The sequence below is a fragment of the Rana temporaria genome, chromosome 3 (genome assembly GCF_905171775.1).
Source record: "Rana temporaria chromosome 3, aRanTem1.1, whole genome shotgun sequence".
NCBI classification, from domain to species: domain Eukaryota; kingdom Metazoa; phylum Chordata; class Amphibia; order Anura; family Ranidae; genus Rana; species Rana temporaria.
The window spans coordinates 11,062,205-11,076,528 of record NC_053491.1 but is presented as its reverse complement, the minus strand read 5'-3'; the positions used below and the strand labels follow the sequence as shown (position 1 = coordinate 11,076,528).

Here is a 14,324-nt window from a genome sequence, read left to right as displayed (position 1 = left end):
ACGCACGTCGCCGTTCAAAACATTACGTCAGGGCGACGTAAATTAGATGTTTACGGCGATCCACGATCCACGCTAGTCGGCTTTTCCCGTCGCAAAGTTACGGCTGCTATTTAGGTGGTGGTGGCGTCGTTCCCGCGTCGAATTTCAATTTTTTTTTTTGCGTAAGTCGTCCGGGAATACGAAAGCACGTAACGCACGTCGCCGTTCAAAACATTACGTCAGGGCGACGTCATTTCGCGCAAAGCACGGCGGGGAATTTCGGTACGTTCGGCGCGGGAACGCGCCTAATTTAAATGGTACATGCCCCATTTGAATTAGGCGGGCTTGCGCCGGACGGCTTTACGCTACGAGGCCGCAAGTTTACACGCAAGTGCTTTGTGAATCAAGCACTTACGCTGAAAACTTGCGGCGGTGTAACGTAAACGGGATACGTTACGCCGCCGTAAAAGTGCATGAATCTGGCCCAGAATGCCCTTCCTCAGGCTAGAACATCATCTATATACACATATATTATATTTTATTTTATTTGTAACATTTTACTGTAGTTCTGACCCTGTAGTTTGATTAGTATTTTTTTTTTATCATTATATATTTTAATTGTTTTTATCAATTTGTTATTTTTTTAAATGTATTGTTATTTAGTATTTTATTAATTTTTTTATATTATATTTCATTTGTAGCATATTAACGTAGTTCTGACCCTGTAGATTTATTTGCATTAACATTTTATATTTTACTTTTATTATTTTTTATTTTATTAGTATTTTATGCAATTTTTTTATATGGAGTCTATTAATGTAGTTCTGACCCTTTATTCATAGTTTATTTTTATTATGATATTTAATTTTTTTTATAAATTTTATTCTTTTTTAAATGTATAATTTCATATATATATATATATATATATATATATATATATATATATATGTGTGTGTGTGTGTGTGTGTGTGTGTGTGTGTGTGTGTGTATATATATATATATATATATATATATATATATATATATATATATATATATTTATTTATATGTAGTGTATTAATGTAGTTCTGACCCTTTATTCGTTGTTTATTTTTATTATGATATTTACATTTTTTTATACATTTTATTCTTTTTTAAATGTATTGTTTCTTTTTATATAGTGTAATATTAATATATTACATATTAATATAGTGTAATATAGTGTAATATTCTTTTTATATTTATAAATAGTTTCTTTTTATGTAGTGTATTAATGTAGTTCTGACCCTTTATTCGTTGTTTATTTTTATTATGATATTTAAATTTGTTATCAATTTTATTCTTTTTAAAATGTATTGTTTCTTTTATTATATAATTGTATATGTAGTGTATTAATGTAGTTCTGACCCCTTATTTGTTGTTTATTTTTATTATGATATTTACATTTTTTATACATTTTATTATTTTTTAAATGTATAGTTTTATTTTATTTTATTTTATTTTTATAATACAATAAAATACAAGAGGATTAAGAGGGCCTGCTGAGAAGAGCTTACCATCTAATATATACACATATATTATTTTATTTGTAGCATTTTAATGTAGTTCTGACCCTGTAGTTTCATTAGTATTTTATTTTATTAGCATTTAAAATGTTATTTTCTTAGTATTTATTTATTAGTATTTTATGTTATATAGTATATGTAGTGTATTAAAGTGGTTCTAAAGCCTATACATTTTTTACCTTAATGTATTCCTTGCATTTCAGTAAAAAATTGTATATGCATTAACATACTTACCTCATTCAATCCAGCTCCGTGCACATCTGAAGCTCTTCTCTCCCCCTCACTTCCAGATCTCGCTGGCTTTGTTGGGGCCCAACGAGCCATTGGCTCCCACTCAGTAGTGTATTTAGGTTTTGTGCTGCCCTAGGCCTGACTAAACTCGTGCACCCCCCTAATTTAAATATAGCCCACCCCTTCCTGTCAAGGCCACACCCCTTGCTGTTTAAGACCCGCCCTGAAATTTTAGAGTCCGGACACTAGTTCCGAGGGTCGGGGGGGGGCAATGGATTCCCCTGATTTGCATAGATTTCCTCTCACTTCCTGTTTGGCTATGGGACAGGAAGTGAAGGGAAATCTCTGCAATGGAACAGGGATGGTAAAAAATAAACTGACAGGGGCTCTAACCCTTTCTTACTCTATCCAAAATGTAAAAGAAAAGTGTTGCCTATAGTTCTACTTTAAGTACAAATCATGCCAATGGTACAGCAGAAAACATATAGCACAGTGAGGAAGGTTTGTGGTCCAGGATGATAAGACAGTCAAAATTAGAAGCAGCAGCCCCCCCCCCCCCCCCCCACAGTTGCGGAATGCCGGCCGCCCGCAAACCGGAAGCAGTGTGGCCACTTTATGGGGGCGCTATACTAATTTCCCTAACAGTGTAGCGCAAGCCAATTGGCGACTCTTTTTGTGCTGCCCCCCTGCAAAGTGCTGCCCTAGGTCTGGGCCTTGTTGGCCTAGGCCAGGATACGGCGTTGCTCCCACTGCTGTCAATCAAAGCCAGTGACACAGAAGCGGGGGGGCCGGGCCGAGTCCCTCTGTCTGTGTCAATATTGGGAACAAGCATGCACGAGTGCCCCCATTGGAAGCGGCTTACCATGGGGGCACTGGACAGGGAGGAGGGACCAGGACAGCCAGCGGGGGAACACGAGAAGTGGAGGTTCGTGGCCTGCTCTATTGCACAGAGCAGGTAAGAATAGACATGTTTGTTATTTAAAAAAAAAAAATCTTTACATTAATTTTAATGTAGTTGTGACCATTAGTATTTTATACATTTTTTAAGTATTATTTTTTTTTTTTATTATTATTATTATTATTATTATTATTTAGTGGGGGGGGGGGGTTGTTTTTTATTATTATTCTTTACTTCAGTATTATTCAGAATTTATTTAATATTTTATCTTGTACTTCTTTTTTTGTAAGTATTATGGGCCAGATCCACAGATAATTAGATGGGCGCTACGCCGCCGTACCTTACCTGTCGGATCTTCAAATCCTCAAAGAATTTGCGCCTTAAGTTACGGCGGCGTAGTGTATTTCTGGCGGCGGAATTCAAATCGGCGGGTAGGGGGCGTGATTCATTTAAATGAAGCGCGTCCCCGCGCCGAATGAACTGCGCATGTGTCGTTTCCGAAATTTCCCGCCGTGCATTGCGCTAAATGACGTCGCTAGGACGTCATTTTTTTAACTTAGACGTGTGTTACGTCCATCCCGATTCACGGACGACTTACGCAAAAAAAAAAAAATTCAAATTTCGACGCGGGAACGACGGCCATACTTAACATGGCAAGTCTATCTATACGCCGCAAAATACCAGCTTTAACTATACGCCGGAAAAAGCCGACTACAGACGACGTTAGAAAACGCGACGGCCGCTCGTACGTTCGTGGATCGTCGTAAATCGCTAATTTGCATACCCGACGCGGAAAACGACGCAGACTCCACCAAGCGGGCGCCGAAGTATTGCACCTACGATCCGAAGGCGTACGAAGCCGTACGCCTGTCGGATCGAACCCAGAAGCCGTCGTATCTTGTTTTGAGGATTCAAACTAAAGATACGACACGGGAAATTTGAAAGTACGCCGGCGTATCAGTAGTACTCCCTATGTGGATCTGGCCCTATATATTTTTTATTATTTATTTATTTATTATTTATTATTATTTAGTTTTTTTTTTATATTACTGTAGTTAACCTGTAATTACTTACTACATGTGGCATTCCTGCAGACCCCAATGTGGACGTCATCTACGTGTGCCCTGTGAGGATGGATGAGGAGATGACACAATACTACCGCAGCCTCCTGGGTCTGAGGACGGCGGTGTTGTCCGAGAATCCGCAAGAGGCAACTTTGCTGCACGAGAGATTTACCATCATCACCCCGGAGGCCGTGGACACATTTCCTGTAAGTCCCACACAATGAACCCCATGCAGACACTTTACTTATACAGTAGTAGTATTAACCACTTAAGTCCCGGACCTTTAGGCAGCTAAATGCCCAGGCCAGGTTTTTTGATTCGGCACTGCGTCGCTTTAACAGACAATTGCGCGGTCGTGTGACGTGGCTCCCAAACAAAATTGGCGTCCTTTTTCCCCCACAAATAGAGCTTTCTTTTGGTGGTATTTGATCACCTCTGCGTTTTTTTATTTTTTGCGCTATAAACAAAAATAGAGCGACAATTTTGAAAAAAATTCAATATTTTTTACTTTTTGCTATAATAAATATCCCCCAAAAATATATTTTAACATTTTTTTCCTCAGTTTAGGCCGATACGTATTCTTCTACCTATTTTTGGTAAAAAAAATTGCAATAAGCGTTTATCGATTGGTTTGCGCAGAATTTATAGCGTTAACAAAATAGGAGATAGTTTTATTGCATTTTTATTAATTTTTTTTTTTTACTACTAATGGCGGCGATCAGCGATTTTTTTTCGTGACTGCGACATTATGGCGGACACTTCGGACAATTTTGACACATTTTTGGGACCATTGTCATTTTCACAGCAAAAAATGCATTTAAATTGCATTCTTTATTGTGAAAATGACAGTTGCAGTTTGGGAGTTAACCACAGGGGGCGCTGAAGGAGTTATGTTTCACCTAGTGTGTGTTTACAACTGTAGGGGGGTGTGGCTGTAGGACTGACATCATCGATCGAGTCTCCCCTATAAAGGGGATGACGCGATCGATGCAGCCGCCACAGTGAAGCATGGGGAAGCCGTGTTTACATACGGCTCTCCCCGTTCTTCAGCTCCGGGGAGCGATCGCGACGGAGCGGCTATAAACGAATAGCCGCGCCGTCGTCCCGGATCGCTCCCCGAGGTAAGCCGCCCGCCGCACGCAGCGGGGGGGTCTCGATTGGACCCCCCACCCGCTAGAAGGCAAGGTCGTAAATATACGCCCATCTGCCTGTCCGTGCCATTTTGTGGACGTAAATAGTCGTGCGGCGAGCGTTAAGTGGTTAAACCCTCCAATATTTTTTTAGCTTAACTACATGATGATCAAGCTTTTTCTGGCACTTTTTGTTAACAATTTAAATCGGTATTTTTTGCTAGAAAATTACTTGGAACCCCCAAAAAATTTTTTTTTTTTTTGTACAGCGACCCTGAGGAATAAAATGGCAATTGTTGCAATTTTTTTATGTCGCATGGTATTTGCGCAGCAGTTTTGAAAACGAAAAAATACACTTTAACCACTTGCTTACTGGGCACATATACCCCCTTCCTGCCCAGGCGAAATTTCAGCTTTCAGCACTGTCACGCTTTGAATGACAATTGCGACGTGGCTCCCAAACAAAATTGATGTCCTTTTTTTTCCCCCACAAATAGAGCTTTCTTTTGGTGGTATTTGATCATCTAACCCAAATTAGTGTATATTTTTTTAGTCTGTAGGAAAGTTATAGGGGCAGATCCACGCCGCGTAATTTTAAAGTTCCCACGTCGTATCTTTGTTTTGAATCTACAAAACAAGATACAACGGCATCTGGGATCGATCCGACAGGCGTACGTCTTAGTACGCCGTCGGATCTTAGGTGCATTTTTTCGCTAGGTGTAGTTTCTGGCTAATTCCGCATTGAGTATGCAAATTAGCAAGTTCCGGCGATCCACGAACGTACGTCCGGCAGGCGAATTTTTTTGTGTTGTTTGCGTTCGGCTTTTTTCGGCGTATAGTTAAAGCTGCTATATGGTGGCGTACTCAATGTTAAGTATGGCCGTCGTTCCCGCGTCGAAATTTGAATTTTTTACGTCGTTTGCGCAAGTCGTTCGCGAATAGGGATTTGCGTAAAATGACGTCACCGTCGTAAGCATTGGCTTGTTCCGGTTTAATTTTGAGCGTGCGCACTGGGATACCCCCACAGACGGCGCATGCGTCGTTAAAAAAAAAAAACGTTGTTTACGTCAGGTCACAACGTATTTACATAAAAAACGCCCCCATTACATCCATTTGAATTCCGCGCCCTTACGCCGCCAAAGATACACTACGCCGCTGTAACTTACGGCGCAAATTCTTTGAGGATTCGAAAAAAAAGTTACGGCGGCGTAGTGTATCTTGTATACGCTGCGCCCCGCGCAAAGATGCGCGGAGGTACGTGAATCTGCCCCATAGAGTCCACAAACTATGGGATATATATCTGAAAATTTATAAATCCTGATGTACTGACGGCCGATCTCATTTCTTGAGGCACGAGAAATGCCAGGGCAGTACAAATACCCCCCAAATGACCCCTTTTTGGAAAATAGACAGTCCAAGGTATTTAGTAAGAGGCATGGCAAGTTTTTTTAAATTGTAATTTGTTTGAAAATTAAGATAAAAAAAAAAAGATTTTTAAAATCTTTTACTTACTGTCACCAGTGCAGTACAGCGTCATCATATACAGTGCAGTACAGCGTCATCATATACAGTGCAGTACAGCGTCATCATATACAGTGCCTTGCAAAAGTATTCACCCCCCTTGGCTTTTTACCTTTTTTGTTACATTACAGCCTTTAGTTCAATGTTTATTTTTTTTATCTGAATTCTATGTGACGGAGCAGAACACAATAGCCTAAGTTGGTGAAGTAAAAAAAAAAGAAAAATATATACATAAAACTGTTTTTTAGAAATAAAAAATGGATAATTGGCATGTGCGTATGTATTCACCCCCTTTGTTATGAAGCCCATAAAAAGCTCTGGTGCCACCAATTACCTTCAGAAGTCACATAATTAGTGAAATGACGTCCACCTGTGTGCAATCTAAGTGTCACATGACCTGTCATTACATAGACACACCTTTCTGAAAGGCCCCAAAGGCTGCAACACCTAAGCAAGAGGCACCACTAACCAAACCCTCCCTGGGGGAGTGGATGGAGACATGGATGGATGGATGGAGACATGATGGATGGATAGGGGAGTGGATAGATGGATGGATGGAGATATAGATGGATGGATGGAGATATAGATGGATGGATGGATAGGGGAGTGGATAGATGGATGGAGATATAGATGGATGGATGGGGGGTGGATGGATGGAGATATAGATGGATGGATGGAGATATAGATGGATGGATAGGGGAGTGGATGGATGGATGGATATATAGATGGATGGATGGATGGATGGAGACATAGATGGATAGGGGAGTAGATAGATGGATGGAGACATAGATGGATGGAGACATAGATGGATGGATGGAGACATGAATGGATGGATGGAGATATAGATGGATGGATGGATGGAGATATAGATGGATGGAGACATAGATGGATGGATGGAGACATAGATGGATGGATGGAGACATAGATGGATGGATGGAGACATAGATGGATGGATGGAGATATGGATGGATGGATGGAGACATAGATGGATGGATGGATGGAGATATAGATGGATGGATGGAGACATAGATGGATGGATGGAGATATAGATGGATGGAGATATAGATGGATGGATGGAGATATGGATGGATGGATGGAGATATAGATGGATGGATGGAGATATAGATGGATGGAGATATAGATGGATGGATGGATGGAGACATAGATGGATGGATGGAGACATAGATGGATGGATGGAGATATAGATGGATGGAGACATAGATGGATGGATGGAGACATAGATGGATGAATGGAGACATAGATGGATGGATGGAGACATAGATGGATGGATGGAGACATAGATGGATGGATGGAGACATAGATGGATGGATGGAGACATAGATGGATGGATGGAGACATAGATGGATGGATGGAGATATAGATGGATGGAGATATAGATGGATGGATGGAGATATAGATGGATGGATGGAGATATAGATGGATGGAGATATAGATAGATGGATGGAGACATAGATGGATGGATGGAGACATGGATGGATGGATGGATGGAGATATAGATGGATGGATGGAGATATAGATGGATGGAGACATAGATGGATGGATGGAGACATAGATGGATGGATGGAGACATAGATGGATGGATGGAGATATAGATGGATGGATGGAGATATAGATGGATGGATGGAGATATAGATGGATGGATGGAGACATAGATGGATGGATGGAGACATAGATGGATGGATGGAGATATAGATGGATGGAGACATAGATGGATGGATGGAGACATGGATGGATGGAGATATAGATGGATGGATGGAGATATAGATCAATGGATGGAGACGTGGATGGATGGGGGAGTGGATGGATGGATGGGGGGTTTGAACATTAAAAAACAATTAAATAGCATTTTCAGTTTGCGGCGCTCGGATACGGTGTAGTTCTGCCTCGGGGCAATAGACAAATAATCAGCCAGCCTCAGCCTCATACTTTACCCCCCCCCCATCCTGGGGTATTATATGCCGCCTCTTTATAAGCCCCTCTCAGTCTCTTTATATCACCAATTGATTTTCTCTCAGCATTTCCTCCCTCTATATGAGGCGGGACGGCGGCGCGGGATGAGTTAGCGTTACACAAAAGCCTGGCAGCTTCTCCTGCGAGTGACAGACGGATAATTCTGCGTGGATGAAATAAATACAGATGTGTAGTAATTAGTTCTATTCCCAGCGAGGCCATTTCCGAGGCACTAAAGATGTGAGCGATTATAGTATCACCTCAACAGCTTTTATCAATTTAAAGAGCTCAACTACAGCAGAGGTCACAACCCGCCGCATATTCATCGCCGCGCTTTCTTTTTTATTTTCTGATGGCTAAGCAGAGTAATGAACTGGTTTTGCCGCGATAGAGATATTCCTACCGAAAAATCTTTATTACATTTTTATTATATGGCTTCTGTGCTGCTAAAATGTCTGCTCCTCGTCTATACCGCGCAAATGGTTCCGTCAATATTCTGCTTTTAAGCTTTTTTTTAATTTTATTTTTTATTTATTTTAAATACACAATCGTGCATATTTTTTTTCCTCCAATGGTTACCTTATTGGGAGTTAAATGTTTTATAATTAAATATCAGAAACGTTTGTTGGTCCCTGGCTTATAAAGACATGGACACATATATATATATATATATATATATATATATATATATATATATATATATATATATATATATATATATATATATAGTGAGTTTTTATGTTCTATTGCTTTTTATTTTTAGATATATTTTACATATTTATAAAAAAAGAAAAAAACAATAGAATTAAAACATATTTTTATGTTCTTTTAAGAGCAATAATGGTTTTGGGTCAATTTTATAAAAAAAATATTTTGAAATGCTTAAATACACAATCATACATATATATATATATATATATATTCTCTCAGTGAGAATTAAATGTTTTATAATTAAATGTCATAAGATTTTGTTAAACTTGGTTTATATGGAAACACAAAAATATATATATATATATATATATATCTATATATATATATCTATATATCTATCTATATATATATATCTATATATATATATATAGATATACAGTAAATATATGTAGATATATATATATATATGTATACATACACATATCTATATATATATATATATATATATATATATACACACAGGGGCAGATCCACAAAAGAATTACGAATTAGTCGTTTGCGTAAGTCGTTCGCGAATAGGGATTTGCGTAAAATGACGTCACCATCGTAAGCATTGGCTTGTTCCGGTTTAATATCGAGCATGCGCACTGGGATACCCCCATGGACAGCGCATGCGCCGTTAAAAAAACAGTCGTTTACGTCGGGGTCACGACGTCACATCCATTTGAATTCCGCGCCCTTACGCCGCCAAAGATACACTATGCCGCCAAAACTTACGGCGCAGATTCTTTGAAGAGTTGGAAAAAAAAATTAAGTTACAGCGGCGTAGTGTATCTTAGATACGCTACGCCCGGCGGAGAGAAGCGCCGATCTACGTGGATCTGCCCTGTAGTATATATATGCAGAGATACAGTATATATAAATATATACACACAGTATCTCACAAAAGTGAGTACACCCCTCACATTTTTGTAAATATTTTCTTGTATCTTTTTATGTGACAACACTGAAGAAATTACACGTTGCTACAATGTTGTGTAGTGAGTGTACAGCTTATATAAATAACAGCGTAAATTAGTTGTCTCCTCAAAATAATTCAAGACACAGCCATTAATGTCTAAACCGCTGGCAACAAAAGTGAGTACACCCCTAAGGCCCCGTACACACGGTCGGACAAAACCGATGAGAATTGTCCGACAGACCGTTTTCATCGGTTCATCGCTGAAGTGGTCTGATGTGTGTACACACCATCAGTTCAAAATCCGATCGGGTCAGAACGCGGTGACGTAAAACACACGACGTGCTGAAAAAAAACAAGTTCAATGCTTCCAAGCATGCGTCAACTTGATTCTGAGCATGCGCGGGTTTTGAATCGATGCTTTTCTGTACTAACCATCGGTTTGGTCCGATGGGGCAGCGGTCCATCGGTTCGGTTTTGAAGCATGTTTTAAAATTTTGGACTGAAGGAAAACAGACCGATAGCCTATACTCACGGTCGGTTTGGACCGATGAAAATGAACTTCGGTCCATTCTCATCGGACCAAACCGACCGTGTGTACGGGGTCTTAGTGAAAATGTCCAAATTGGACCCAATTCGCCATTTCCCCTCCCTGTTCTCATGTGATTCGTTAGTGTTACAAGCTCTCAGGTGACCTGAATGGGGAGCAGGTGTGTTAAATTTGGTGTTATCGCTCTCACTCTCTCATACTGGTCACTGGAAGTTCAACATGGCGCCTCATGAGGATCTGAAAAAAAGAATTGTTTCTCTACATAAAGATGGCCGAGGCTATAAGAAGATTGTTAAGACCCTCCGAGCTGCAGCACGGTGGCAAAGACCATACAGCGGTATAACAGGACGGGTTCCCCTCAGAACAGGCCTCGCCATGGTCCACCAAAGGAGTTGAGGTCACGTACTCAGCGTCATATACGGAGGTTGTCTTTGGGAAATAGACGTATGAGTGCTGCCAGCATTGCTGCAGAGGTTGAAGGGGTGGGGGGGTCAGCCTGTCAATGCTCAGACCATACGCCGCACACTGCATCAAATTGGTCTGCATGGATGTCGTCCCAGAAGGAAGCCTCTTCTAAAGATGATTCACAAGAAAGACCACAAACAGTTTGCTGAAGACAAGCAGACTAAGGACATGGATTACTAGGACCGTGTCCTGTGGTCTGATGAGACCAAGATAAAGGTATTTGGTGTCAGATGGTGTCAGGCGTGTGTGGCGGCAACCAGGTGAGGAGGACAAAGACAAGTGTGTCTTGTCTACAGTCAGGCATGGTGGGGGGGAGGGTCATGGTCTGGGGCTGCATCAGTGCTGCCGGCACTGGGGGGCTACAGATCATTGAGGGAACCATGAATGCCGACATGTACTGTGACATACTGAAGCGGAAGCATGATCCCCCCCCTTCAGAGACTGGACCGCAGGGTAGTATTCCAACATGATAATCACCCCAAAGACACCTCCAAGACCACCACTGCCTTGCTAAAGAAGCTGAGGGTAAAGGTGATGGACTGGCCAAGCATGTCTCCAGACCTAAACCCTATTGATCATCTGTGGGACATCCTCAAACGGAAGGTGGAGGAGCGCAAGGTCTCCAACATCCACCAGCTCTGTGATGTCATCATGGGGAGGGGAAGAGGACTCCAGTGACAACCTGTGAAGCTCTGGTGACCTCCATGCCCAAGAGGGTTAAGGCTGTGCTGGAAAATAATGGCGGCCACACAAAATATTGACACTTTGGGTCCAATTTGGACATTTTCACTCAGGGGGTGTCCTCACTTTTGTTGCCAGCGGTTTAGACATCAATGGCTGTGTGTTGAGTTATTTTGAGGTGACAGCAAATTTTTACTGTTATACAAGCTGTACACTCACTACACAACATTGTAGATACAAAGTGTCATTTCTTCAGTGTTGTCACATGAAAAGATACAAGAAAATATTTACAGAAATGTGAGGGGTGTCCTTACTTTTGTAAAATACTGTATGTATGCATTATATATATATATACAGTATATAGTGGTGTTTTTTTCTATCACTTTTTTTTTTTTTTTTTCGTTTTTTATTTATACGTTTTTATCAAAACATAGAGTAATGTTCTATCCCTTTTTATTTTCTACATATATTTGACATATTTATAAAAAAAAAAAGCAATAAAATGAAAAGATATTTTATGTCCTTGTAGGGAAACAATGATTTTGGGTAATTTTTTTTTTTTTTTGGTTTTCTTTTTTTATAAATTCTTTATTTGGCGCTGAAAACAATTACAATTCATCTTAAAGTGGTTGTAAAATTTACTAATAGCTGGATTCAGGTAGATGGGCGCATCTTTAAGGCGGCGTAGCGTATCGTATTTACACTACGCCGCCTTAAGTCAGAGAGGCAAGTGCTGTATTCACAAAGCACTTGCCTCCTAAGTTACGGCGTTGTAGCGTAAATGGGGCCGGCGTAAGCGCGCCTAATTCAAATGAGGATAAGGGGGGCGTGTTTTATGTAAATGATTGGTGACCCGACGTGATTGACGTTTTTTTACTAACGGTGCATGCGCCGTCCGTGGACATATCCCAGTGTACATTGCTCCAAAGTACGCCGCAAGGACGTATTGGTTTCGACCTGAACGTAAATTACGTCCATCCCCATTCACGGACGACTTACGCAAACAACGTAAAGTTTTCAAATTTCGACGCGGGAACGACGGCCATACTTAACATTGGCTAGGCCACCTAGGGGGCAGCTTTATCTTTACGCCGGCGTACCTCTTACGGAAACGGCGTATCTTTACTGCGACGGGCGCACGTACGTTCGTGAATCGCCGTATCTAGTCATTTGCTTATTCTACGCCGAACTCAACAGAAGCGCCACCTAGCGGCCAGCGTAAATATGCACCCTAAGATGCGACGGCGTAGGAGACTTACGCCGCTTGTATCTCAGCCTAATTTAAGCGTATCTGGTTTCCAGAATACGCTTAAATTTACGACGGCGTAGATTCAGAGTTACGACGGCGTATCTACTGATACGCCGGCGTAACCCTACGTGAATCTAGCTATAAAACTGGAGAGTGCAAAATCTGGTGCAGCTCTGCATAGAAACCCAATCGGCTTCCAGGTTTTATTGTGAATGCCTAATTGAACATGCTAAAGAAAGCTGATTGGCTACCAAGCACAGCTGTACCAGATTCTGAGTGCACCAGTTTTAGTATCCTCATTGGCTGAGACACAGCAGCAGGAGCTATTGTCAATCACAGCCAGTGAGAAAATGAGAAGAGAACGGGGGGGGGGGGGGGGAGCAAGCAGCTTACTATGGGGTCACTTGGAGAAGAGGAGGAGCCAGGAGCGCAGGCGGGGGACCCGAAAAGAGGAGGATTGGGGCTGCTCTGTGCAAAACCATTACACAGTGCAGCAGGGCTGGACTGGGACAAAAATTTGGCCCTGGACTTTATCCAGACTGCCCCACTTTGACAGGATCTCTCCCATGGAAGGCCGGACAAGTCCCGCTGTATACACCGTTCCTTAACTGCCCCTGCCCATTGAAATGAATGGGCCGCAGCATGGCCCTTTTAACCCTTTGTTTCAGAAGCTAGCAGGGGTTGAAAGCGCCCCGCTAGCGTCTGAAAAGCGGTGTTGAAACTACGGTAAAGTTCCGCTAAAATGACGGTAAATCGCCTCTAGACGGCGATTTACCGCTAACGCCGGGTGCTTTCAGCCTGAAAGTAGTCTTATGCCGCGTACACAATGGTTAATGGTCTAGAAAAAACAAAGTTTTTTTTCGACGTGATACTTGTCAAGCCTGCCTTGCCTACACACGATCGTGAAAAAAAAAAATGCTCGGGCAAAGCGCGGTGACGTACAACACGGGAAGTTCCATTCAGATGGCGCCACCCTTTGGGCTGCTTTCGCTGATTTCGTGTTAGTAAAAGTTTGGTGTCTGTCTGTTACAGCGTGACGAATGTGCTACCTTCATTACAAACGCTAGTTTTACCAGAAGGAGCGCTCCCGTCTCATAACTTGCTTCTGAGCATGTGCGTTTTTTTTTTTACACCGTTAAAGCCCACACCATACACACGACCGTTTTTCACGACGTGAAAAACGATGCAAAAAAAATAGAGCAGGTTCTTAATTTTTAAGCCCACACACAATCGTTTTTAGAGACGTTTTAAGAAAAAATGCATTGTTCACGCCATGAAAAACGGTCGTGTGTACGCAGCATTAGGTTTCATGTACTTAGGACGTTTTTAAAACCTCTCCTGAACAATTTAAAGGGGTTGTAAAGGATTTTTTTTCCCCTAAATATCTTCCTTTCCCTTAGTGCAGTCCTCCTTCACTTACCTCATCCTTCCA

The 14,324-nt window shown here is 41.3% G+C and overlaps 1 protein-coding gene across 1 annotated transcript in view; it reads left to right on the top strand.

Annotated features, from left to right (window-relative positions):
- The window catches only part of IQCH (IQ motif containing H), a 240,817-nt gene that overhangs the window by 130,875 nt on the left and 95,618 nt on the right, over positions 1-14,324 (top strand). Inside the window, exon 12 of the mRNA XM_040342244.1 lies at positions 3,747-3,922. Coding sequence (XP_040198178.1) covers positions 3,747-3,922 — 176 coding nt within the window. The remainder of the gene's footprint in view (positions 1-3,746; positions 3,923-14,324) is intronic.